This window comes from Leucopleurus acutus (assembly GCF_964270905.1).
Source record: "Leucopleurus acutus genome assembly, chromosome: 8".
Lineage (NCBI taxonomy): Eukaryota > Metazoa > Chordata > Mammalia > Artiodactyla > Delphinidae > Leucopleurus > Leucopleurus acutus.
The window spans coordinates 99,203,798-99,231,126 of NC_139151.1; the positions used below are offsets into that span (position 1 = coordinate 99,203,798).

General features: G+C 52.2%; 1 protein-coding gene across 1 annotated transcript; it reads left to right on the plus strand.

The window, feature by feature from the left end:
* Window positions 1–27,073, plus strand: ZP1 (zona pellucida glycoprotein 1; the record flags this gene model as incomplete). Its single annotated transcript, XM_082845021.1, is given in 23 exon segments — window positions 1–25; window positions 12,000–12,047; window positions 12,050–12,081; window positions 12,083–12,121; window positions 12,804–12,870; window positions 12,873–12,926; window positions 13,406–13,593; window positions 13,666–13,779; window positions 15,326–15,459; window positions 15,461–15,528; window positions 15,608–15,797; window positions 15,857–15,882; window positions 15,885–15,904; window positions 15,907–15,979; window positions 15,982–16,003; window positions 17,866–18,053; window positions 18,163–18,189; window positions 18,192–18,237; window positions 18,527–18,630; window positions 18,633–18,663; window positions 19,229–19,348; window positions 26,604–26,694; window positions 26,933–27,073. Coding segments are annotated over 23 exon segments (1,848 nt in total).
* Between the last annotated feature and the right edge of the window lie 256 nt (window positions 27,074–27,329).

A 27,329-nucleotide genomic window follows, 5' to 3' on the forward strand; every position in this document is an offset into this window, starting at 1 on the left:
ATGACGGAGAAAGAAGAGAAGGAAAGTGGGGTGGGGTGGGGGGTGTTCTTCAGTATTCATCTTTCCACGGGAGGCACTGTTGGCCAGGATGCGAAAATGCACACCCTTCTCCAGGGACCACGGTCCTTCGTAGGGTGAGGGTGCCGGATATCAAACTAGAATTTCCTTGACAGGTGAGCTGCTTGGAGCTGGGGACATGCAGGTGGGGGGAGGGGAGCTGTTGTCCCCATGCTCCCTGAAAATGCTCGTATTTCCCAAGCTCTAGGGTCTGCAGAGCGATTACATTCACAATGACCCTGTGAGACCGCATTTTTTAGAAGAGGAAACAAAGGTTCAGAGAAGCACAGCAACTTGCCCAGGGTCCCTCAGCTGCACTGGAAGGGAGAGAACCCCACTCCCAGCAAACACACACGAGCCATCCCCTCTCTGTGCTGAAACATTCCCTTGAGCCCCATCTAAGTCCCATGGGGATGCTCAGACTGTGCCCTTGGGACTGAGTATGCTGCCCGCATACCCAGCTGGGAGGTAAGCTACTTCCCCTTGCCGGCCCCCACTTGGCCGTCTGTGCCCAGAGCCACAGTGTCACCTCCCCGGCTGAGTGAGGTGTCCTCATTCACAAAGCACCCAGTATGGGCTTCCTGGCTGACAGAGTCCGGCCTCCAGCCTCCCCGCGTTCTCAGGGAGCCCAGCAGCGAAGGTCCTGTTTTGACAGAGGGCTGGGGTCAGAGAATACCAGCTTTTGGTGTCAGAGACCTGGCTTTGAATCCCAGCTCCTCGGCTTCCTGGCTGGGTGCACTTGGGTCGTTTACCTGAAGACTGCTCGTGTAACCCTCCCCCCAGATCGCTCCTGAGTCTGGAAAGAGAAGCTTTAATGGTTGGCCACTGCACCCGGCATCTAGTTATTCCCTAGGAAAATGTAGTCCTTTCCTCCTCAGAGCAGCAAGTCCCCTGCAGTCTTTGGCAAACCCAACCCTCTGCCATCCTAGCTGGTAACAGCCCTCTCCTTTGATAAAACTGTGCCTTCTCTTCCGGGTCCAGAGAGGGCACTGAGGCTGCCCAGCCCTGGGGCCACCGTCTCCTTACCTGGGCACAGAGGGAGCACAGGATTCCAGCCCCAGAGGCAGTCAGCTTCTGCAGGCAGTGGGCAGGCAGAGGCAGGGGAGGGAGGCTGAGGGAGGAAATAGATGTCAGCCCCAGAGTGTGTGTGTGTGTGTATTTAGGGGTGGGGTGGGGGGAGGCGGGGACAGCTAGAGAGTGAGTTGTCACACTGGTGTTCAAGTAACATCCATCTCCATTGATGCGGACTGGATGTAACTGCCGGCAGCCCAGCTCATCCTACCTCCCTTTACGAAGGAGATTTTGCAAAAGCCCAAGGTCAAGTACGAGTGCACATGGGGACATAGGTGTGAGCCAGAAAGTGTGAGCCCTAGTGTGCATGGGGGGTGCTTTTGAGAGCGACAGGTGTGTAGGAGAAGTGAGGAGGAGGGCGTCCTGTCCGTCTGTCCACTGTCCTGGACTGCCCACCCCTGACCCCATCACCCTCAGGAAAGAAAATGGTGCGGCTCCTCCCATGTACCCGGGCAGCATGGGGGGCCCGTCTGCGAGGGCCCCCAGGGGCTCTATGGCCAGGAAGGCAGGGCGGGGCCGTGGTAAGAACACAGGCCTGGCTGTCCGTGCTGCCCCCATGCCCAGCTGGGAGGTAAGTCACTTCCCCTTGCCGGGCCCCACTTGGCCATCTGTGACCAGAGCGACAGTGTCACCTCCCAGGCTGAGTGAGGTGTCCTCATTCACAAAGCATCCAGCACACAGTAGGTACTCATAAAAATCAGGTTTCTTCCCTCTTGGGGAAAAATGGGTATAGGCTGCAGGGCAAAGGCAATACAGCTTTTATTTTAAATGGGCTGCGAATTCCCTGGAAGTCCAGTGGTTAGAGCTCCACGAGCTCACTGCCAAGGGCCCAGGTTTGATCCCTGGTCAGAGAACTAAAAATCCCACAAGCCATGTGGTGCAGCCAATAATAATAATAATAATAATAGTAATAGTAAAATGGGCTGGGCTCAGAGCCCATGGATGAGATGATTGAACTGTACACATTTGCATTGACCTGTTCCCTAAGTCTTCACTCCTGTTCGCTGACCAAGATTCCTGGGACCTTTCCTCCAACCTCAGCATCCCAGCCACCAGGATACTCAAAACATGTTAAGAACTCAGTACCCCCCGATCAGGGCCAGGGCACCCCCATAGGATTGACTCCACAAAACTCTTCCATTTTGGTACAGACCTAATACAGGGCCTGGCACTGGATACATTTGCTGACAGACTGCAATCCTGAGTGAAGAATGTGACGGGGAAACTATTGCTCGCTGTCATCCAAGACGGAGGATCAGTAAGAGCCTTGATTAAACAGATCAGTAGCACTAGGGTAACGTCCCCTTTCCTCTTAGTGACAGAGGGTCTCCGTCTTCTGAAGACAAGTGCCTACAGCCCTCCCTAGGTAGATGTTTCCGTTCCACTCGGGGGAAAGTACCTTCATCCCCATCCACCCCCCTCCACACCCAACCTGCTGAGCCATAGACATCCTCTAAGGCCATGCAGGCAGTGGAGTGTGGCAGGTGACCTTGGGCAAGTAACTTCACAGCAATAAAATATGAATTTTTTTAAAGGTGCTCCTTCTGCACGGTCCCTGCCCCAAAGTGGTGCACAGACTGCTCTTTGGGCTTAGAAGGAATCCCCGCTTGGGAATTCCCTGGCAGTCCAGGGGTTAAGACTCCATGTTCCCAACGCAGGGGGCATGGGTTTGATCCCTGGTCGGGGGAACAAAGATCCCGCATGCCACGTGGTGCGGCCAAAAATAAAAACAACAAAAAGAATCCCTCCTTTCCTCCTATAACATACCTTAGCTCTAGGGCATCAGGCTTGGGGTGGGGTCCAGCCCTCCTCCTGGCTCTCAGCCCTCCCTCACCCCCTCCACCAGGTACCCTTGAGCAGTGAACACTCTGCACAAGCCCTGATGGCAGCCCTGCTCGCCTGCAACGCTCACTCCTGTGCCCCTTCCCCCAACCCTCATTTCCAATCCTGTAATCACTGTGGTGACTGTCTCCCAACCATCCCCAAGGACAATTTATGAAAAGTTACTAAAACAAAGGAAGAAAGTACTGCAGAGGAGCAGCGCCCTAAGGCATTTTCTAAACAAGGAGGCAGGGATGTTGTTCCTGTAGGGCCCTTGGCTGCACTCCCACGTGTAAACTGCCTCCCACACAAGTCCCTCAGGCTCCACACGGAGGTGGCCTGGGCGGGAAGGAGTTGGAGTTGGGGTAGGAGGTGGCACGGGGAGGATGTTCCGCACCAGACACTCGAGAGAAAAAGTCTCGTGAGCCGTGGGGACTCTGAGCTGGGGCTCCCTGGCTGAAAGCAGAGGACAGGCGCCTCCAGGAGAAGATGCGATCAGAGAACCCTGCAGAGCCCTTCGCAGTGTCAGGCCGGCACTGTAGGCTGGAGGACAGCCAGGCTGCCAGATGGGCCCGTGTGGCGCTCGGAGTCCGGAGGAGAGTGACGTGATCAGGGCCTTGGCAAATAGACCAGCCAGTCCCACTTTGAATGTGCCTCAGAATCTACTGGAGGGCTTGTGACGTCCAGACTGCTGGGTCCCCCACCCCTAGTGCGTGCGATCCAGCGGGTCTGGGGGTGCGGCCTGGGCATCTGCATTCCGAGCAAGTTCCCCAGAGCATGCTGATGCTGCTGGTTTGACTGGGATGGAGAACTCGGGTTCCTTGCATCTGGTGCATTCGGAGCGGGGAGCGGCAGCTGGGTCCTGGTGGCACTGGGAGGGGGGGAGGGGGCTGTCCGGTGACCCCCCCCCCCAGGACCTGGAGAAAGATGCAGCCACCCCAGAGCACAGGCCATAGGCTCTGAAGCACAGCCTTCTCCATGGCTTGCAACTTGACGTCAGAGCCTGAAAGAGCCAAAGTCAGGTCTGTCTCCCCATCAACCACATGTACTGCCCTGGAGGAGACGAACCAGAGCTCGTCACAGAGCTCTGCGGGGGTTCTGCTGCCTGTGGGGACTGTCCAGGTTCTCAAAGCAGCCTCTCAGGATCCAGCACACCGCCCACCAGTCCCTGACCCGTTCCTCGCGACTCACCTCCAAGCCTTTGCACTCGCGGCTGCTGCTGCCTGGAATGCCTCTTCCCTCCCCGACTCATCTTGCAAGACCCCTTTCTTTCTTTTTTTTTTTTTTCTAACATCTTTATTGGAGTAGAATTGCTTTATGATGGTGTGTTAGTTTCTGCTTTATAACAGAGTGAATCACCTATACATATACATATATCCCCCTATCTCCTCCCTCTTGCATCTCCCTCCCTATCCCACCCCTCTAGGTGGTCACAGAGCACGGAGCTGACCTCCCTGTGCTATGCGGCTGCTTCCCACTAGCTATCTGTTTTACGTTTGGTAGTGTATATATGTCCATGCCACTCTCACTTCACCCCAGCTTACCCTTCCCCCGCCCCGTGACCTCAAGTCCATTCTCTATGGCAAGACCCCTTTCTGTGATCATCAGTGTCTCTGGGCTCCCAAGAGAATGATCATGGCATCAAGTGTGTTTAACGAACAGTCAAGGGAATGGGCCAACTACCCCCCAGCCATGGGGCCAAGCCCAGAAGGGCTTTCTCCCTCCGGCCCTGCCTTAGGAAGCAGGCTTTCATGTTCCTTTCTGTCCTCTTTAAAGAGTCAATAAAACAGGAAGTGAGATGCACAACAGGAAGCAGGTGAGGCATGCCCTGGAACCCTCCAGCTTCCCGTACGTGGGAGGCCCCGGAGTTGGCCACACACAGCAGAGGGGCAGGACCCCACATGTCACCTTGCACCGGGTGGAGCACCCTAATGCCACCAACACCCACAGGTGGAGGCTTAGCTCCTCACATGGCCAATAAGCCCCTCAGTGATCTGGCCCTGCCTGTGCCTCCACCTTCATTTCTGCTTCTCCCTAGTCACCTCCTATCATCAGTCAGCATTCATCACTGCAGCCCCACACCCTGTACCTACCAGGCTGTTTCTGTCCCCTTGTGCTGTTTGCTCCCTGCTCTAGAATACCACTTCCTCCCTTGGCCTCTCTGTGAACTCCTATTCATCCTTCAAAATGCTGCTCAGAGGTTACCTCCTCTGGGAAGACTTTGCTGAGCCTTTCAGACCCTACCTCCCACACCCCTGCCTCTGCACCTCTGCCCTCCATGGTAACTTTCACACAACTGTTCCCCACCCTTATCACGAGCAACTGGAGGACAGAGACAGTTCCTATTTTATCTCCTCATCACCAAAGCCAAGCAGAGGGCCTGACATGTGGGAGGGCTCTCAGTGAACGTTTGCTGCACAGTGTGAATCTCTAGTTTTGGAGATTAGGCCCAAAAAGAACCCCCAGTTCCTCACGGTGACCAATCTGGGTCCACTGTTACTCATGGCCTGATGCAATTCTCCCAGACTCTGTTTTCACCTGTGGTGGGTACAACCCTGGGGACTAGTAACTCTCTGTTATTATTAACTAATAACTTTTCTCAGACCCACATGTATGCCAGTTAATCCTCACCAAAAAATATATACATATATATTTTTTATATGCATTACATATATATGCTGCACCCAGATAATCCAGGATGGCAGGGACTGTTATCTTACTCACTCCCAGAGAAGAAAACAGAGAGGGTGAGTGGCCCAGCCAAGGCCACTCAGCCAGTGGGCAGAAGAGCTGGAACTCAGAAGCACGTGTTCCAGGGACTTCCCTGGCGGTCCAGTGGTTAGGACTCCATGCTTCCACTGCAGGGGGCATGGGTTTGATACCTGGTCAGGGAACTAAGATCCCGCATGCCACATGATGCAGCCTAAACAAATAAATAAATAAGTAAAAAATAAATAAACCAGGAAAAAAAAAAAAAAAGAAGAAGAAGAAGGTGCTCCAGCACCAGAACCCAGCACTTCCCAGATGACTGGACTCTCTGAGGTTCACTGTCATCAGCTCTGCAGGATAAGTAGGGCTGACTTTCTGCTGTTAAAGAGGCTCCACAAGCTCCGGGAAGCATCTCTGCAGCCAACAGGATCCACAGGTGTTACCAAGTCCAAGTTCGTGCTGTTTGCCACGGGACAGGCCAGTAAACTGAGAGACCAATTGTTGGGGCAAGGCCTAGCGACTTATTCAGAAAGCCAGGAGACCAAGAAGATGGTGGACTTTTGTCCCAAAGGATCATCTTGCCTGAGTTAGAACTCAGGCTCCTTTTATACGAAAAGGTGTGGTGGGGGCGGGTAAAGTCAAACACTTCCTGGTTGCAGCCAGACTCCAGAGGGTGTGTGTTAATTTCTTCTTGCCTACAGCCATTCACAGGCGGGCTTGGTCAGGATGTTTCCTGTGAGCTAAACAAAGGGATTTTAGCTTAACGCTCATTACCTGGGTGGCAGGGCTCCCAGAGAGGGGCCATTATGTGTAATTGAAGCTTATAGGCAACATCCCTTTAGTGATTAGCTTGCAGCAAAAGCAATAGAATACAGAGGTTAAAGTAAAGGAAGCAGATCCAATATGGAGTCAGATTTGTTCTTCCCCATGACACAGGGACCATGGCTAGGGCTTCCCCTGGGTCTGTCTGCAAGCCCCTGGGGTGAGGTGACCTGCTTCCTGCTGGGTCCCGTACATGCTTTGGTCCCTATGATTTTGTGTGGGGTTTTTTCCCCATGACACCAGCTGGGTGGCCTGCAATTCAATTCTGACACTATCTCCACGGAGATATAACATCAGATTCCACAGGGTAAGGACTCAGTCCTATAAGACTGTCCCCTCCCCCTACTCAGACACCAATCACAAGTCCAGGTGTCACCTCTTCTTCTGATCTGAACTGGCTATCCGTCTGAGGTTCCAACGACCCTCTCCTTGGGTTTGATTAATTTGTTAGAACAGCTCACAGATCTCAGAGAAACGTTTTTCAGGAACAGCCAGATGGAAGAGATGCCCAGGGTAAGGTGTACGGGAGGGGCGCAGAGCCTCTGTGCTCTCTGGGTGCTACCCTCCCCGTATCTCCACATGTTCACCAAAGTGGAAGCTCTGAACCTTGTCCTTTGAGGGTTTTATGGTGGCTTCACTACATAGACACGATTGATTGAATCATTGGCTGTTGGTGATTGACCTCAATCTCCAGCCCCTCTTCCCTCCCGAGAGGTGGGGAAGGGGGGATGTGTTCTAATCCTCTAACCATGTGGTTGGTTCCCTTGGCAGCAAGCCCCCATCGCTAGGTGCCTTCCTAAAGGAACCTCAACAACGTAACAAAAGACACCTTTGTTTTGCTCTCCTCCCAGGAAATTCCAAGTGTGTTCAGGAGCTCTGCCAGGATGGGGACAAAAACCAAATATATATTTCTTATCATAAATCACAGTATCCCATTCCCCAGCAGCCTTGTCTTTCCAGCCTAGAAAGGCCCCTTCCTCCACTGGCACCCTCCCTCCATCCCTGGCTTTTATTAGCAGAACAGATTGGGTGAGAACTTCCCTGATGGTCCAGTGGTTAAGGATCCGCACTTCCACTGCAGGGGGCACGGGCTTGATCTGTGATCCCTGGTCTGGGGATTTCCACCACCTTGTTGTGCAACCAAAAATAAACAAAAACCAAAAAAACAGATGGGGTGGAGAACTGACATGGAATTCTCAGAACCTCAGTGACTTTGACCTTATTTTTTTTTTAATATTTATTTATTTATTTCGTTGCACTAGGTCTTAGTTGCAGCAGGCGGGCTCCTTAGTTGTGGCATGTAAACACTGAGTTGCATGATGCATGTGGGATCTATTTCCCTGACCAGGGAACAAACCTGGGCCCCCTGCATTGGGAGCGTGGAGTCTTAACCACTGTGCCACAAGGACAGACCCTTGACCTTATTTTTAATCCCACTTTACAGATTCAGAAACTCAAGTCCAATTTTCAAAAATAAAAAGGACTAAGTTTAAAAAGGTGAGAAAGAGATAAACAAACTGAGGTTTAGAAAGAGGCCAAGAGGGAAGCCGAGGTTCCAAGTCAAGTCACCCTGATCTGACCCTCTGTCCTCAACCATAAAAAATTATGGTGGTTTTCATCACTGTCACGTTCGAATGATTACCACATGCAGATTGTTCTCAGTGCTTTACATGGGTTATTTATTTAATCCTCAGAGCAACCCTACAAGTTATGTACCCTTATTAGCCCCATTATACAGATGAGGAAATGGAGTCACCAAGCCGGTAGGTGACTTTCCCAAGGTCTCTAGTGGGTGAGCATTGGAGCTTCAGGCTTGAGGCAGGAGATAGATGGGCCCCAGGCTGAGCAGCCAGAGTCTGTTGCCTGCGGACAGATACTCCAAGATGAGGAGCAAAAGAATAGCCCTTAGCTATAGCCCTGGTGGCGCAGTGGTTGAGAGTCCACCTGCCGATGCAGGGGACGCGGGTTTGTGCCCCGGTCCGGGAAGATCCCACATGCCGCGGAGCGGCTGGGCCCATGAGCCATGGCCGCTGAGCCTGCGCGTCCGGAGCCTGTGCTCTGCAGCGGGAGAGGCCACAACAGTGAGAGGCCCGCGTACCACAAAAAAAAAAAAAAGAATAGCTGAGCCGTGCCCAGAAAAGAGATAAAAGACCAAATATTCCTCATTCTTGAAGTCAAGGAGTCCTTCCCAACTCTACATGTGCAGAAAGGCTCCTCAGAGGTCAAAAGGGAGGGGGCATCATCTCATAGTAAATGATGTCAACCTACCCATAGCTCTCTTCGCTAGAATCCATCTTGGCTAAGAGATGCGTGTGTACACATGGGAGGACTCTGAGATAAACTAAATACGGCCTCAGAACCAGGCAAAGCAAGATGATTGGCCAAAGGAAACCGGGAAGGAATGCCCCATATAAGTGATTCAAACTATCACAAGGGCATGACTCTCTCTCTCTCTCAGCCCGCCCGTGTGTTTATCCACACGTAACCCTTTTCCTCCTAATAAACACTTTACTTGTTTCACTACTTTCCATCTCTATATGGAAATTCGTCTCTACACAGCTGATGGGCTTTGTAACTGGCCACTTGTCCCTTGTGGTCTAGTGACTAAGATTCAGCACTCTCACTGCCGTGACCTGACCTCAATCCCTGGCTGGGAACTGAAACCCTGCTTCAAGCCGCTGCAGGCTGAGGCCACCCAGCATCGGGCAGATGAGCTCTGGTGCCCGTGAGTCTTTGCGAGAATGTAGAGTCATGACCAAGGTCTCAGGGCCCTCTCTCTCCAGGACAGCTCAGCACCACTTTTCTCGAAGGCATCCTTCTGCCCTTGGCCATGAGGAAGATCCCCTGCTCTTTCTCTGCCTTTCCAGGGACTTGGGAGAGACGCCTTCCTCACGAGTAAGGTCCATGATCCGTTAGAAAACACCTCTCTGAGTATTATCTAATTCCATGCCTATTTTACAGATGGGGAAGGTCCCTTGGCTCCTGAGAGGTGAATGCAGGATAGAATCCAGGTCTCTCAACTCCTCTGTCTGGTGTTCTCCCTGGCACCTAAAACCCCCCATCAGGGAAAGCTCTCTGTTACAATAGAATGCGAAGCAATGTATTGACAGAAGGAATGATGGATTGGAGAACCAGCACACCAGTGGGTGAATGTTTGCTGAGAGGCGGGATAATTAAGGAGTCTCAAAATATCTCCCCATAATATACTTTCTATTTCCAAAGAGAAACACGGTAGCTGTAGCGTGGAGAAACCTGGCCAACCCCATCTCACCCAGTGATCAAAGATCTATCAGCAGTGATAGGACAAGCCTACGATGAGCCTCTGGTTGGAATGCAATTAGAAGGACACAACATCACCTCTGGGGTGTTGCTGCCTGTTATGGGTTGAACTGTGCCTCTATTCATATATTGAAGCCCTGATACCCAGTACCTCAGAATGTGACTGTATTTGGAGATGGGGTCTTTAAGAAGTGATGAAGTTAACATGGGGCCATTAGGGTGGGTCCTAATCCAATCAGACTGGTGTCCTTAGAAGGAGAAGAATTTTGGACCCATAAAGAGACACCAGGAGTGTATGTGCACATGTGACGGCTTAGCGAGAAGGCGGTCACCTGCAAGTCAAGGGGAGAGAAGCCTCAGAAGAAGCCGAACTTCTGACACCGTGATCTTGGACTTGCAACTTCCAGAACTGTGAGAAAATACATTTCTATTGTTTCAGCCACCAAGTCTATGGTATTTTGTTTTGGTGGCCCTAGCAACCCATACACCACCAAAAATGCATAAACTGCGTCTAAGCAGGGGGAAACACGAGACAAACCCAAATGAGGGCCATGCTGCAAAATAACTGGCCTGTACTCAAAAATATTCACGCTATGAGAGACACAGACAGAGGGATTGTCCCAGATTGGAAGAGGCCCAAGGAACATGACCCTGACCTTGGACTGGACCTGGCCTGGGAAAAAACCTTTCTCCTTTGCTATAAAAGCATGAGGACAATAGGTGAATTGAATAAGGTTCATAGATCAGACAGTTGTGTCATACCAATGTTGAATCCCTGATTTTGATCTTTTAACTGTGGTTGCTTGTTTTTTAAGAAATACACACAGCAGCGTTCAGAGTCAGTCGCGTCTGCAACCAGCTCTCTCACGCTATAATGGAAGAAATTGCGTGTGTATGTGTGTGCGCGCGTACATACAATCAGAGAGAAGGTGAGCGCTGAAACACATGTAAAAAGAAGTTAACAGTTAACGTTTGAGGAATCTGGGTGAAGGATATATGGAACTTCTTTTCAGTAAGAATGGAAGTATTTCAAAAAAAAAAGTTGAAAACCTCCCATCGTCCCGCAGGAAGGTCACCTCACCAGCCCCTGCCCCCCTCCAGCCACATCTCCTCCCCTTCCCAGCCCAGCTTAAGTCCGATGTTTCCCCACCTCTCTATGCCCTGTCCTCCCCACCCCCCAAATCCCCTCCGCTTCGGCACAATACCGCTCCCCCCGACGGCACCCCCTGTGCCCACTGGCGCCTCTGCTCCTGCTCGGGCAGCCTTCCCTCCAGAAACTGCCCTGCCTCTGGGTTCGCAGGCTCTACCCGCGCTGCTCCCAGGGCCCTTAACGCACGGAGCTTCCCCCACCTCGGCGCTAACCGCAGTAAAAGTTGATCACTACCAAGTGTTCAGTCATTGTCACAAATGACTTATCACCCCCAGTATTTGTCTCTTTCAGTCTCCCGTCACCCTGCGAGGTAAGCAATATCAACCCCAATCCACAAACGGGAAACCGAAGCTCAGAAAAATGATGTGTCCCAGGTCACAGCCAGAAAGTGACCAGGGGGCTGGACTGGAACCAGACTCTACCTACCAGGCCACATGCTCTCCCCGCTGCTATGAATTATAACGACCTGTGGGGACTAACGCTGGCTTAGCTGGGCTCCTCCAGACCCTGCGGTAAGGCTCCCAGGAGATGAGGACTGAGGACGGGGACGGCCCCGCCCTCGGAGGACGGCCCCTGATGAGCTAATACAAGCAAGGCTTGGGACCCTGCTGGGCGCGTGCGAAGCGCCCCTGTCTGTGAACCAGGCTGGTTGTTGTTAATAGACTTTATTTCTTAGAACTGTCCCAGATTTACAGAAAACCTGAGAAGATAGCACAGAGAGTTCCCATATACCCCACACAGCTCCCCCTGTAATTAACATCTCACATCAGGATGGTACATTTATTACAATTAATGAACCAATGTTGACACATTGTTATAACTAAAGTCCATTTCCTTAGCTTTCACCTAAGGTCCTTTTCTGTTTTAGGATCCCAGCCAGGAGGCCACATTATCTAATTGTCTGTTCTCGTTGTTTGTTATGGGTAACAGCCACCGTGGTACTAATGGCCTTAATCCCCCAGGAGACCTCTAGGAGGTACTTCTTCTCCTGAGTGGGGAGTCTTCTCAGCAGAGTCCAACGGCCTCTGGCTTCCCCCTTCAGCATCCGTGACTCCTTCCCTCCATCCCTGTCTCCCCTCCCCCATTCCAGATGAATTTGGGAACCCGTCTGAGGTGAACAGCTGCTCCATCTGTCATCACGGGTGACCGCCGAGCCCCAGGGGCCCGCGGTCTTTTTCTGCCAATTACAAAGACTGCCATGTGCTGGAGAAGGTAGGGATCTCACTGCTCTGGGGGAGACCCCACGGCTGGGAACCAGCTTGCCCTAACACAGTGTCAGGCTAGAGAGGCCCCTCCAGGACCAGGGACACATCGGAAGCCAAGGCCACTCAGCGGGCTGGTGGGTGAGGAAGGCTAAGTCCTGGGCACTGACCCTTCCTCTGCCCAGATGCTGCTCCCGTCGCCCTCTCTCCTGTAGGATGGGCGCTCCCACCTGAGGGTGTTCATGGAAGCTATGCAGCCCAGTGGTCACTCTGATCATCTGTCCCAAACCTGATCACACCTGGACTCCAGACTCCCACCTGGCACCACCCACCACATTCTCACTTCCTGCCCCTCATCCGCATCCCCTCCGCCCTACCCCAGAGGACAGCTTAGCCCATTTAACCCCTGCCTCACGGTCCCTGGACCCACCCACCCCACCCTAGCTCGACCCCAGCGGGGCACCTTGGAACACGGTGGGGAGCCGCTGACAAGCCAGCTTACGGAGGTACGGAGGAGTCCTCCGTGCACGCACACTCTGTCGGGAGACCTCCTGAGGATCGGGGGACCTGACAGCCCTTTGCTGGGCTCTACGAGGCCACTGCCCTCCATTCTCTGGAGGTCTGCAGCCCACGTGGCTCCTTCTCATGTCCTCACCACGCTTGTCCCCAGCCCTAGGTACCCTCTGACTCAGGAACAGTGCCAGGTGGCCTCCAGGCACATCCCCCGCAGAGTGAGAAGAAGTTCAAAGGAAGCCCGTCAGCTGGCTGCTGTCATGACAACACCAGAGAGGGTCCCTGTTACTATGGCAACACAGGTGCCACTTTCCAAACCAAGCAAGGCCCTTGTCCCCTGAATGCTGAAGGAATAGGAGGGCTTCCTCCCCCACCCCACTCACCTGTGATGAAACTGCTCCATGCCCCGTTCCCAGGAGAGCCTGGCCCCCAGAATGGACCGCAGAAGAGATCTTTAGACGTGGTGACCACCTGCCCCAGCCTGATAACAGTTAATCTATCTTTACATGTACCCCTACCCGTAGATCTAGAACATTCCAGCGTGGAGGATAAATTAAATGGTGACCCTACTTTTAGAGTGTAGTTTGCCTGTCTGTTGCCTGCATGAGAAAGTCTGGTCTGTGAAGGCTTTGCTGGAGTTACCACTGCAAGAAAGGGCAGCGAGAGAAGCCAGGTCAGCCCTCAAAGGCTGACGGTCGCCCAGGCCCTCCCCACACCGTGTTTATGATGGACCCTGAACCCCAAGGCACTGACCCTCCTCTTTGATCTGCCTTCGTCCCAGTGACTGTCCAGTGCTTCAGAAACAGTCACTTTGTCCTGGTGGTGTCCCGCAAAACAGCCTTGGTGTGCAGGACACTAATCAATGTCCAACTGGTCTGCACCGCCCCCCAGCTGCTCCCCAACCAGGAGGCGGGATCCTCCGTGGTCTCCACGGCTGGCCCTCTCACCTGCTGTGACACCACAGTCCAGGTAGAGTGGGGGCCACACTGGTGCCCATGACCACCCCCTGGGAGGGCCTCGCCCAGCTGTCTCTTCCTACAGGTGGACAGCATCCAGCAGAACCAGTTGGTGTCCAACATCGGCATCTGGATGGGGCCACACGGTTCCATCATGTGGGACGGCGCCTTCCTCACACAGGCTGGGCCGCGGGCTTGGGTGTGAAGGGAGCACAGGCTTTGGAGCCATCTGGGGTCATGTCCAAGCTCTGCTGTCACCCACGGTGTGACCTTGGATGAGCGACTTACCTCTTCCCAGCACCACCGGCCCCCCAGGCCGGGGCAACGCCTCTCAACCAGAGCTGATGTGAGCATTAGACCGGGCCTGCCCACGCCTGGCAGGCGGAAGCCACAGCCGGGCCTGAGAGGGCCGGAGTCCTCGAGAGCCCTCACCTTTATCCCTCCAGGAACTGAGCTGAGAAACCAAGCCTCACAAGCTGAAAAGTCCCCTTCCAGGTCCCAGGAAGAAGCCAAGGCTGTGCCTGACCGTTGCCACCTCCTGACCTCAGAGGTTACAAAGCCGCAGATGAGGCAGGAGATGGCTAGGGCTGAAGCTCTGAGGGTACGGGGTGGGGTGGGGGGGAGCTGAGGGAGAACCCCTCACTGAAAGGGGCCACCAGCACCTGCTGACTCAGGTGGCAAAACGAGCCAGGAACCCAGGATGCCAGGGGGTAACCCCTGAGGACGTCTGAGCTTGTCACACCTGTCTCTGAACCCCAGGCGCCAGGCGCCAACCTCAGCATGAACTAATATGGTAACCACGGGGTGTAGGAATTCTGTGCTTGGCACTGAGTGGGTTTCCAGATGTCTTTTTTTCCCACCCTTCCTGCCATGAGGGCTGGGGCAGGCTGCTGGCGTCAGGGTTCAAATATCTTTTCCTTTAAAAATGTTATGTATCCCAGGGGGACGGGGGACAAATCTGTCACGCTTTGGACATCAGAATTTAAAAGCTACGGGAGCTAGCCAGAATTCATCACAGAAGGGAAGCGTAAGGAACAGCTGTAGGCCATCAGGAATGAGCTGGAGGGCCCCGCAGAGGAAAGGCCTTCCGGTCGGGGTGGAATCACTCGTGTGTACTGACACCTTCTTTGTGCCAGGCCCTGGTCTCCATTGGTAGGACGTCCTCCCCAAGGGCACCGGCCCAGGCCCGAACCCAGGGCTCTGCCACAAGTAGAAGTGAAGGTCGAGCGCTCAGGAGCTGGGGTAGGGTGGGTCAGCTCTTCTTGAAGAACATCTCCGGGTGCCGGCGTGCCTCTACCCCCACCGGGTGTGTGCAGTGCCACGCAGGCCAGCCAGGCACACGGGACCCAGTGGCAGACCAGCCACAACTGCAAGGACAAGGATGATCCCAGCGCACTATCTCGTGACCTCACTTGATCCTTAAGCACAGCCTTTGGAGGGAGGGGGTCAGCACCATTGTGCAAATGAAGAAATTGAGGCTTAGGTTAACCGGCCAGTAAAGGCTGATAAGATTCAAACCCGGGTCTGTGAGATGACAGAGCTTTCAGAACAGGGTGGGCATCTGTCAGCCCCATGGGGCTCCAGCCTTTCCATCTAGAAGATGGCCTGGCACAGCAGGCTCGAACTGTCCCGAGAAGACAAGACGTGGTGGGCAGAGGACGGGCAACAATGCACATCACCCAGGTGATTGCAGGTAGCGTCCATCCGCCCCCCTGGACCAAGGCTCCTATGTCGCATCCACACAGTACAGTAATCTGGACGCGCTGATTCTGTGTCTTCTCTCTTCCATCCTCTCCACCTGGGACTTCAGGCTTCACATCCACTGTGTCTTCAATGCCAGTGACTTCCTGCCCCTCCAGGCGTCCCTCTTTCCTCCCCCATCCAGCCACTGTGACCCAGTACGGCCCCCTGAGGCTTCAGCTGCAGATCGACAAGGGAAAAGGGTACGGTGTCCCTGTGCTTTCTCTACCCACCCCCACTTCCCAGACATACAGCCGACCGAAGTTCATGAGCCCCTCTCCCTGCAGACAAGGCTTTTAGTTCCTACCACAGGGAGGGGGACCACCCCATTGTGGGGCTGCTTCAAGAGTCTGACCCCATGGAGGCCTGGCTCCTGCAGAGGACAGACCCCATTCTGGTATTGGTGCTGCATCTGCACTGGGCCGCTCCCAGCGCCAACCCCTTCCAGTATCCTCAGTGGCCCATCCAGTCGGGTGAGTGGCGGTGGTGCTCGATCTGCCCCTCCCCTCCCCCTCCTTGACTTCTCTCCTCCCCAGGTGTCCTTTCGGTGACAGCTCAGGACCTGAATGATGGCCTTGGAAGGGTAGCTCTGCCCTTCCACTCTCACTACCAGTGCTTCACTGTTGCCACCTTCGCCCCACTGGACACTGGCTCCTGGAGGGGCTGCGGGGGACCACTCAGAAGTATGTGTTCCTCCTGCCTGCTCCCCATCTGCTAAGCGGGGATGAGTGGGTCACCGAATCCCTCCAGCCCCCTGCGAGCTAATGCGGACAAAGGTCCCCGGATGGGGCTTGGTCTTCCTGAGTGCTGTGCAGGGCAGTGAGCCCCGACCTGCAAACCACTCCAGAGGGAGGAAGGAAAATGCCGATCGTGAAGGCAATCAACCCTAACCTGAGCCGGGCATGGTGCTCCAGAGTGGCCTCACTTCTGACTCTAGAAATGATGTGTTCAGCATAATTCTGCTTTGAATTTTATTTTAATTCATTAGTTTTATTTTTGGCCGCGTTGGCTCTTCGTTGCTGCGTGCGGGCTTCTCACTGCGGTGGCTTCTCTTGTTGCGGAGCTCGGGCTCTAGGCACATGGGATTCAGTAGTTGTGGCATGCAGTCTCAGCAGTTGTGGCTCACGGGCTCTAGAGCACAGGCTCAGTTGTGGTGCACGGGCTTAGTTGCTCCGCAGCATGTGGGATCTTCCTGGACCAGGGCTCGAACCCATGTCCCCTGCACTGGCAGGCGGATTCTCAGCCACTGCGCCACCAGGGAAGTCCCTCTGCTTTGAATTTTTATAACTCAGCTTCTGCGGAAGGTAAGTATGGATACATTTAGGATCTTCTACATATTCTATAAATGGCACCATAGGCCACACACTACTGTTTAACTGTCGTACTACTGAACAATATAAATCTTTCACCTTAATATAGACAGATCTCTCTCTCTATATATATTTTTAAAATATTTCCCAGTCTTTTTTTTTTAAATTTATTTTTATATTTATTTTTTGACTGTGTTGGGTCTTCGTTTCTGTGCGAGGGCTTTCTCTAGTTGAGGCAAGTGGGGTCCACTCTTCATTGCAGTGCGCGGGCCTCTCACTATCGCGGCCTCTCTTGTTGCGGAGCACAGGCTCCAGACGCGCAGGTTCAGTAGTTGTGGCTCACGGGCCCAGTTGGTCCGCAGCAAGTGGGATCTTCCCAGACCAGGGCTCGAACCTGTGTCCCCTGCATTGGCAGGCAGATTCTCAACCACTGCGCCACCAGGGAAGCCCTCTATATATTTTAAATAGATGCATGATATTCCATCAGATGTAGACAGATGTCACTGGTTAGCACCTGGGAGGGTAGCTGAATAACCAGCTCAGCTGCGTGCCTCTTCCTGAGCCAAGAGACCCCCGCCTGCTGGATGAAGGGGTACCTGTTGGTTACGCTGCTGGGTGCCGGTTCAGGTCAGTTCCTCCTGCTTCTACTCCTTTTTTTAAATTAATTAATTAATTTATTTTGGCTGCGCCAGGTCTTAGTTGCGGCACGCAGGATCTTCACTGTGGCATGCATGCAGGATCTATTTCCCCGACCAGGGATCAAACCCGGCCCCCCTGCACTGGGAGTGTGGAGTCTTACCCACTGGACCACCAGGGAAGTCCCTGCTTCTACACCTTTTGGGAGCTGCCCGTGGCTTTGTGTTTCTGGAAGCCATGGTAACCCGCCCCCCCAACCCTGCCCCCCAGTCATTGGTCATTGAGGGCCAGGAAGAGAGGGCGCTAGACATCTGCTCTCCTGCTGCCCAGTTAACACCACGTCCTCGGAATCCCCTCTCCCCATCTGTCGGGTGGCAAAGGGAGCAAGTCGGCCCTCCCAGGGGGACTCTGAAGGCCGGGGCCAGGGCTCTACACGGCAGAGCGGTTCCCTCCCGCAGGGTCCACTACTGCAGACGTGAGCCATCCAGAACGAGGGAGGCACAGATTCCAAGTTGGGAAGCAGCACCTATGACTCTGTAACTCGTGGGACTTGGGCTGGTCAGCATGCCCAGATCTCTTCCCTCCTGCCTGGCCGGCAGCAGTGTGGACCTGGGCTGTGTTCCAGACGCCACGTCCCTGCCTCAGTGCTTCGTGCCCAGGGCTCTAAGCCAGCCCCATGCCTTGATCTTATCCTCATCCCGCCAGGTTTACTTCCTTTGCGGCACCTCTGCCTGCTGCCCCTCAGGGCTAAAGACTTACTCGACCACATGTAGCTCTGGGGCTGCAGGTGAGTCCAGGGTGGAGGACAAAATAGGGGGGTTCTTTGTTCTTTCATGTCTGCAGGCCTGTTCCTGGCTTCTGAGCCACGTGGGGAACAGGATGGCAGTGAGCCTCAGGTCACCACAATGACATTGCCAGGCCCAGAGCATGGTGAGCTCTCCCGGGCCACTGGGCTTTGAGGATTCCTACAGGTGGGAGTCTACGCTGGCGCCTGCAGGTATGAGGCTGTGGGCAGGCCCCTCAGGCCTTGGCCCTCCAGGGTGCACTGACAAAATGGGGAAGCTCTGGCTATCGTGAGGGCAGGAGATGGTGTAACTGAATTCATTGGGGAACTAAGCTAAGCTAGCCAGGGTCCACCTCACCTGCAAAAGGGCAGCTTCAGTTCTGCCCTGTGTGATTACCAAGGGCTGGGGTTTGGGGAGAGAGTTGGAGGGGCCCTTGCCCAGCCCTGCCATCCTTCAGATCCCTTTTGTCTGGCAGGTTCCACCATGAGCTGCAACCAAGACCTCGCCTCTGGGGAATTCTTTTGCTGTTGGCTGTTGCCCTGGTCCGAGGGGTTGGCGTCTTTGTGGACCTGAGCCAGGCCGAGCCCAGAAGCTCCTGGAAGGCAACAGAAGGTGAACAGGCTGAACAGACCCTTGTTTCAAGCCTAGTGAAAGCAGGTGTGGAAAAGCTACTTGTGGTGACTAGACAGAATCATTCTCAGCTTAGACACTTGCGCTTCAGAGTCAGCTCTGTCCTTCCAGAATTGCGGCCTCTATTATTGGGTAGCGTCCAATGCCTCCAGGACTGAATTTAGGAGACTTTGCCTCTCCGCAAGGAAAGGCAGCGTTCCAGGCAGAGACAGCAGGACGAGAAGGTAGGGGGAGGTCAACTCACGGCAGAGTCAGAGAACAGCAGTAGCTGGGAATCGGGAGCCTGGCGGGGCTCATGGCCCGTGAGGGCTTGTCACCTTCTCACAGTCACAGGAGTTCTGACCGGGCATCCTCGAAGCATGCCACTCGGTTGCCATCATGGATGAGGGAATCCAGAGCTCCCGGGGCCGAAAGAACTAACCTTGACTTGAACAAGCTCCTCCCAGGCCCCCTCGAGCCTCCCAGCCTCCCATAGAGGATGCTGGCTACTCCTCCCCTCACCAGCCCCCCTTCCCACTCACTTGGCCCCTGGGACTCGTCCACACAGGGGTGGTCGGCACAGGCTGAATGGCAGCCTGTTGGCCCTGATGCTGCCTGATGCCACAGTGGGCACGGCTGCCAGACAGGTCAGCACCAGTGCTGGCTGTGCTGCCGACCGTCTGCTCGTGTATGACACGGACTTTCATCTCTGACTTGTTGGTCTGGAAAGCTCTTTGCTGCCATGTAGAGCTTCTAGGGTGGGAAAGGTAACCCAACCTAGGCGGAATGGGCTGGGTTCAGCTGGCTGCTGGAGAATCTGGTGGGGAAGTGAAACTTGGTTTCAGATACCTCTCTGGCCTTTGGTAGGGCGTGAGTTAGAGAAGTGGCGTAAAGGGAACCACAGTGCTTGAGTCAGGCCCGTGGCCTTGACACCATGCAGGCACTCTCCAGCCCTGGCCAGCTCCATCTTTTCTGTTTTCAGGATATTGGTCGAATACAAGCCAGGCTATTTGATTATAACCCTGGCTCTGCCTCTTACTAGCTGTGTGATATTGAGTTATTGAACTCTTCTGGACCTCGGTTTCCTCATCTGTAAAATGGGAATAATACCTATCCCCATAGGGGTGTTGGATAAAATGAATTAATAGATGAGAATCCTTAGAATAGTACATAACAGCCAACATTTACTGAGTACTATTAACTACCAGAATTTCTCCTCCTCCTGCCCCAAAACTAATGCTTACCTAAATTTTTTTTTTTCTTCCCCATATGAGGACAAGCTTATAGCTCAGGATGAGGAGGGGCTAGGGGAAGCAGCTGCCTTAGGCTCTTCTAGCAGAATAGAGCACTTAGGCAGGAAGATCCAGACACTTGCTATGGAAGTTAGTTAAGGAACTCCCCTTAGCTGGGACTGTTTCTCCACCTGTGACTAGGGATGACTTGTTCTGTCCAACCTCCTGGCTTGTACAGGGCCTATGGGATATACTTTTCAGGGCTAGTGTGAAATAAGTGAGGATTCTCAGCTTGGATGTTATTTGGAGGAGCCAGGCTGACAGGCTCTGAGGGGTCAGGGATTCAGTTCCATCCAGGGCCAACTCTTCTTACCATTGCCTTCATTGCACGAGCTCATGGTGAGCGTTTAAACAGCACGGAAGGGTGGTTCTGGGAACGGCATCGATGCTGTGTTTAAACCAAGCATGAGTCTATAGATGCCAACTGGAATCACATCACGTAACCAACTTTTCTCTTTAATTTTTTTTTTCATGCGAAGGTAGACATCTTGTGTAAGCTATTACACCTTACAAGCTATTACTTGTAACAGCTGCATTCTCCTTCGTATCATGGTTGAACTATATATTTGATCTCCTTTTTTAAAAACAATGTTTTTTTATTAAAAACAATTAAAAAAATTTTTTGACCGGGCCACATAGCTTGCAGGATCTTAGTTCCCTGACCAGGCATTGAACCTGCGCCACGGCAGTGAAAGCAGCAAATCCTACGCACTAGACCACCAGGGAACTTCCTGATCTTCGAATACAATTATGTAAGCGTGTAATTCTTCGTATACCATTTTCTCAGAAGAAATTCTTAGAACTGCTGGGTTGAAAGCTACGCCCCTCTTGACCGTAGGGCTCTGGGAACGTACGGGTGCCTGTTCCCCACGCTCTTGCCACCACAGGTCAGTAGCGTTCTACGGCTTTGCCTGTCAGAGCATCATTGGGTAAACAGCATTGCTGATTTAACATGGACCTCTTTGATGCCAAGCATCTTTACAGCCGCTTATATCTTATAAATTGCCTCTTTGTGTCTCTTATCTATTCTCCTGAGTTTGTTTCCTTGTCTGTAAAGAGCTTTCACACGTCAAGGGGTGGATATCCTCATGTTTCAAGTTTCCCACTGAGTTGGCCATTGGTTTTTCTTCATGGGGTCCTTCCATCCTGCTGTTTGAAAGGATTGTGTAATGATGAATATTATTTCCGTCCTATTTTTATCTTTAAATGTAGCAAAGACCTTCCCTACCCTATATGCTCATAAAAGTATCCATTAACTTTTTGTAAAAAGTTAATGCAGGTGTTTTTCTCCTGCTGTTGCATATATACAGGCTCATGATTTTGATAGGTAACTTCGGCAAACGCTATTTCCATTGTACATAGATTTCTGTCAACACTTCCACGTCAAAGGGTCCTGTTTACAGAAACAAATGTACAAAGTATGTGAACAATGAAGGTCCTTGCAGCGCTAAGCTCCCTGTGCTTTCCCTGGAGGGAAGCAATCTAAGTTTTGACTTTCCTGGATATCAAAATCCAGTCCAAATTTGCCCAATTTAAAACTTCTTCCGTCACCTGAAACCACCTCCTGGTATAAGAAGGCACCTGAGCCTTGAGAACAGTTGAGTCAGACTTGATGGGGATAATTAACAAACCACTTTTGCTGACTTGCGGCAGGAAGCAGAGCTGCTCGGCGCCTGTCAGGTTTTCTCTCTTCCTGCCTTTTGGGGAGAGGGCCAGGGGCCGTGACTGCAGCTAGGGGATACCCAAGGGGGATCTCCTCCCTCTCCATCTACCCCTGGCTCCCTCATCTTTACACTGAGATCATGGCGTTTTGCCTTAAATAAAAAGGAGAATACTTCACAGCCTGTTTCTTCAACTTAAGCAAAATTCAACTCTGTAAAGTGTGACTCCATGCCCAGACATTTCTGTAAGGGTGTTTTACATAAAAGTGCCACTCTGGGGCTTCCCTGGTGGCTCAGTGGTTAAGAATCCGCCTGCCAGTGCAGGGGACCCGGGTTCGAGCCCTGGTCCGGGAAGATCCCACATGCCGCGGAGCAACTAAGCCTGTGCGCCACAACTATGGAGCCTGCGCTCTACAGCCTGTGAGCCACAACTAGTGAGCCCATGCGCCACAACTACTGAAGCCCGTGCGCCTAGAGCCCGTGCTCTACAACAAGAGAGGCCACGGCAATGAGAAGCCCACATACCACAATGAAGAGTAGCCCCCGCTCGCTGCAACTAGAGAAAGCCTGCACGCAGCAACGAAGACCCAATGCAGCCAAAAATAAATATAAATAAAATAAATTTAAATAAGAAAAAGTACACTCTGTTCCAGCAGTAGGAAGACCAGATACCCAGGTCAACTTTCAGAAGCAAACAACTAAAATCCCAGATTATTTATGTGTGTGTGTGTTTTTAAAAACATGTTTAAAACATTGCTGAGCTAATATTAAAAAAAAAAAAAAAGGCATGCACAGAGGCCAAAAATAAAGTAAAAACAAAAACTCTGGGAAGTGAGCCCAGCTTCTATTCTGGGATTTCTGCAGAAGCCTGGAGGTCTTGACATTCTGCTTTGATGAGCACAGGGAACTGCAGATCAGCCCAGAGGCTGCCAGAGATGGGGAGCCTAGTGTAGGCCTCTGTCCAAGCTGGGACTCAGGGGGCTTCATCTTCAGGCCAGAGTGAAGGAGAAATAAACCACTGCATGGAAGCGGGCAGCAAGGGATCTTGCCTATCTTGACTATGGTGCTGGATGGATGAAAAAAAAATCTACCCTGAGGATTAAGAGTACAATTCCCTCTTCTCTGGTCCAGATTCTTAGTCTAGGGCAGGGGTGAGGACTCTTGGAAGTTCAGTTTGGAGAAAACCTCAAGGGCTGAATTTAATTTAAAGTGATCCCAGGGTGAGAATTAAAGTGTTCTGGGCTCAAGCAGAAGCAAATGCAAACCCTGACTGAAAAAAGAAGACATGATTTCAGCCAAAGTCTCAAAGAATTCTCAAAGTCACAGATAAAATGAGCATTTCACAAACCCAAAATCACAAGGCACCATAAAAAAGAGTGAAAAGGGGCTTCCCTGGTGGCGCGGTGGTTGAGAGTCCGCCTGCCGATGCAGGGGACACGGGTTCATGCCCCGGTCCGGAAGGATCCCACATGCCGCAGAGCGGCTGGGCCCGTGAGCCATGGCCGCTGAGCCTGCGCATCCAGAGCCTGTGCTCCGCAACGGGAGAGGCCGCAACAGTGAGAGGCCCACGTACCGAAAAAAAAAAAAAAGAGCGAAAAGACAAGGCTCCGACTGGGAAGATAGTTGCAACACAGTAAGGGATTACTATCCAAACTATATATGCATTTTAAAATGGCCACAAATCAAAAGGAAAAAGACAACCCAAATAGGAACATAGGCAAAGGCACAAACAGGGCTTTCGCAAAAGATAAACTCAAATGGCCTGTAAGTGGATAAAAAGATGCTCAACCTTATTAGTAATCGTGGATGTGAAAATAAACTTCAAGATACTATAATATACCCCCCCAGATGAGTAAAAATTTAAAAATCAGAAAATATTAAGGGTTGGCAAGGGTATGGAGGCAGGTACACTCATCCATGGCTAATCAGAGTGTAAACTGGTACAACCATGTTGAAAAATAATTTGTCATTAGAAAACAGACTTGTGGTTGCCAAGAGGGAGGGAGGGTGGGGAAGGGATGGACTGGGAGTTTGGGATTAGCAGATGCAAACTATTATATACAGGATGGATAAACAACAAGGTCCTACTGTATAGCACAGAGAGCTCTATTCAATATCCTATAATAAACCATAATGGAAAAGAATACGAAAAAGAGTATCTATGTATAACTGAATTACTTTGCTGTACAGCAGAAATTAACACATTGGAAATCAATACTTGAATAAAATACATTTTTAAAAAGTTTGTCATTACCTATAATATGATCTATATAATAAATCCTCTCCTAGGTTAATATCCTAGGAAAAACCCTTGTACCAGAATGTTCACAGAAACACTGTTTATAATCGCAAAAAAATTGGAAACCCATATATCCATTGCCAACAATAGGACATATAAGTGCAGTGCGGGGTATTCCTATAATGGGATTCTACAGTGAATGAGAAGTAAGGGTTAACCTGTCCAAGTTTATCCCTCTTACAAGGCTCCACGGGATCCAGCCACCGCCAAGTGCCTAAGGCGCTGATCAATTCCAAAGCTCGGACCCCAGCCCCTGAGTTATGTCAGAGGAGGGGCTGTGCTTCTCCAACCATGAATGCAATGCAGTGAGTCCTGCTGCCCACGAGCCACATCAAACAGCTACAACGGCATCCTTTGGACCCTAGACCCAGGATCACGTCAAGGGAAAGAGCTGGTACAAACACCCACCCACCACAAGACATGGAGCTGGCAGGTTAGGGCCTGAAGCAAGGTTCTGCTACATCATACTGTTACTGTCTCCCTTCCCCTGAGGATAACAAAGGAGAAGCTGTGCTTCCCAATCGGGCAGCTCAAAAGCACCTTAGCCCGATGGTGGGAATCGTCCCCCAGAGCGCCCTGCCCAGGATGAATGCGCGTGTGGGACCTGCACATCTGTACGGCTGCCCCCCGTCTCTGGTGAGTGCTGTTCCAGTAACCTAGGGGGAGTTCTGCTTGGCCATTTGCCTTTGTTGGCACGATAGTGAAGAACTACAGCTATGTGTATCAATACAGCTAAGTCTTATGAACAATGTTGAGCAAATGAAGTCAAAGAAAGCAAGTTGAATGATTTCATTTATACAAAGTTCAAAGATAAAAAGAAAAAAAAAAGGAAGAAAAATATATAGTGGGCTTCCCTGGTGGCGCAGCGGATGAGAGTCCGCCTGCCGATGCAGGGGACACGGGTTCGTGCCCCGGTCCGGGAAGATCCCACATGCCGCAGAGCGGCTGGGCCCGTGAGCCATGGCCGCTGAGCCTGCGCGTCCGGAGCCTGTGCTACGCAATGGGAGAGGCCACAGCAGTGAGAGTCCCGTGTACCGCAAAAAAAAAAAAAGAAAGAAAGAAAGAAAAATATATAGTGACAAAATTATAGAAGCAAAGGAATAATCAACCCCTATTTCAGGGTAGCAGTTTCCTCTGCGGGGGGGAGAAAGAGGGATGCATTCCTGGAAGGGCACACAGAGGGCCCCCAATGCTGTCTTTCTTAAGCTGAGTGGTGGATACAAGGGTGTTTATTATCCTTTAAACTGAAAAGATATATTTTAGACACTTCTGAATGAATGTATCAAAGTAAAAAACAAAAAAACTTCTAAAATGTTGGTTAAAGACCTGTTCCAAATTCTGAAAAACTTCAGATGAGATCTTAGACTTCACGCTGCTGGTTTGAAACCAGCCACCTCCCAACCTGCCTTACGAGGACCTGCTGGGCGTTATTCCAGCATTCCTGCCCTCCACCCTCCACGCTGTCTGTCTTCCCCTTCTGGCTCTCTCCTCCTCCTCACTTCAGCAAGGCAGTGGGTCTGCCAGAGCCTCTCCTTCCACAAGCCACCCCTACCCTGGGTCCACCTAGTGAATTTTTACTTCTCCAAAATGTGCCTACGTCGCCTCTCCCCAGATTTACCTTTCATAACAGCTGCACCCCATCCTCTGCATTGGCACCTCTATGAGAACTCTACAGCCCCACGGTTGTATCGCCTGTGTGCTCTCACCTCCCTGCCTAATCACGTTCCACTTTGTGTTATCAGAGACTTATAAACGTAAGATTTATGAAGGAAGAAGGCCATGTCAGCCCTCACCTTTATAACGCGGGTGTGGAGGGTCAAGGGCCACCAGGACCCCAGCAGTGTCAGTGGATGCCAGCGCAGACAGGAGCGGGGAAAAAGCACCCAGCTATGGAGTGCTTCCCATGCTCTCTGCACACAACAGTCCTGTGCAGTAGGCAACATTAACTCAGTTTTACAGGTGCAGAAGCTGAGACACAAACACACAAGTCATAGAGAGCTGCAGCTCTGGGATTCAAACCTGGCTACTGACTCCAGAGCCCACGCCTAACCATAGCACTACATCCTGGAACACCGTGGAGCTGCCCGCTCCTGTCTCAGCTGATGATGGAGCAGTCTCTGTAGCCAGACAGCTTAAAATCCCAGCTCTACTACTTATGGTTTCCAGTCTGTGGAATGGGGAAAACAGGGCCCAGCCGTGGTGCTGACAGCTCGGTCCTGGGGCCAGTGTTACTGGGGAGACTAGTGTAACTACAGTGCCCCCAGATGGCCGCCTTGGTCAGTGCTCCAAGGCCAAGCAAGCTTCAACAGTGGACAGGACAAGGGTGGGTCTGGGGACTGGGTCCTCAGGCATGAACGATCCAGGAATGGATCGTCAAAGGGGTCAAGCTCATGTAGGATGCAATAAGTATTAATTACAAAACTTCATGAGCCTAATAAGGGTCCGGAATAGGTGAGCCCTTTAGAATCTACCAACTGAGCCCTACTTCCAAAAGGTTCACCTGCAAGACAGCTGAGCTGAGATCTGGGGAGACGTGGCAGGGATGACAGCTCTCCATTCCATCCTGGCTGAAATAACGAAGTCTGTCATCCATTCCCCCCCACCCCTCCCCGCCCCCGCCTTTTGTTTCTGCGGAGAGACAGAGCCTGGGCTTCGGTCTGAGCCCCAGGTTTGAATCTGTCTGCCCCTCAGCAGCGGTGAATTGAATGCCAGCAATGAGTACACGGGGCCCTCGGGAGACTACAACCTAGTTATGAGAGACAAATGCATAAACACCTCCAAGGTAACGTGGTTAGAACTATGCCAGAGGCATGAACCCGGACTGAGTGAGGGCACTCGCCTGGCAGGGCAGGGGCCCTGGGGAGAGCAACCAGTACAGCGGTAGAAGTAAAAGTAGCAGCAGCCGCTGTTACAATGTGTGCGGCATTCATCACGCCCATCACTGCCCTAAGCACTGCCCACACGCTAACCTGCTTAAGCCTTACAACGCCCCTAATAAGCGCACTATCCCCGTCTTCCAGAGGAAGGCACTGAACAGACGGGAGTTAAATAATCTGACCGAGGCCCCTCACTACTACGCGCCAGAGCTGGGATTCAAAACCCAGAGTCTGTCCCCAGAGTCCCAGAGCCTATCTCCCGCCCTGGACTGCGAAGGGACGTGAAGCCCCGTGGGGGTGCAGGAAGTTGCCCAGTTGCTGGACAGCCAAAGGCAAGGTTGTTGCAAGCATGAAATGAGAAAATGTATGTAGAGTGTCTGGCACACAGCCCTTCTGCCCGTGAGAGTGGAAAGAGGGCAGGAGAGATGAAAGCACTTCAGAGCCTTACGATCCACATACCAGTCCTTCCAGGGCAGCGGTCTGGAACTGACTGGGGGTGGGGGCGGGACTATAGTCCCTCTGAGATATACTCTAAGCCCCG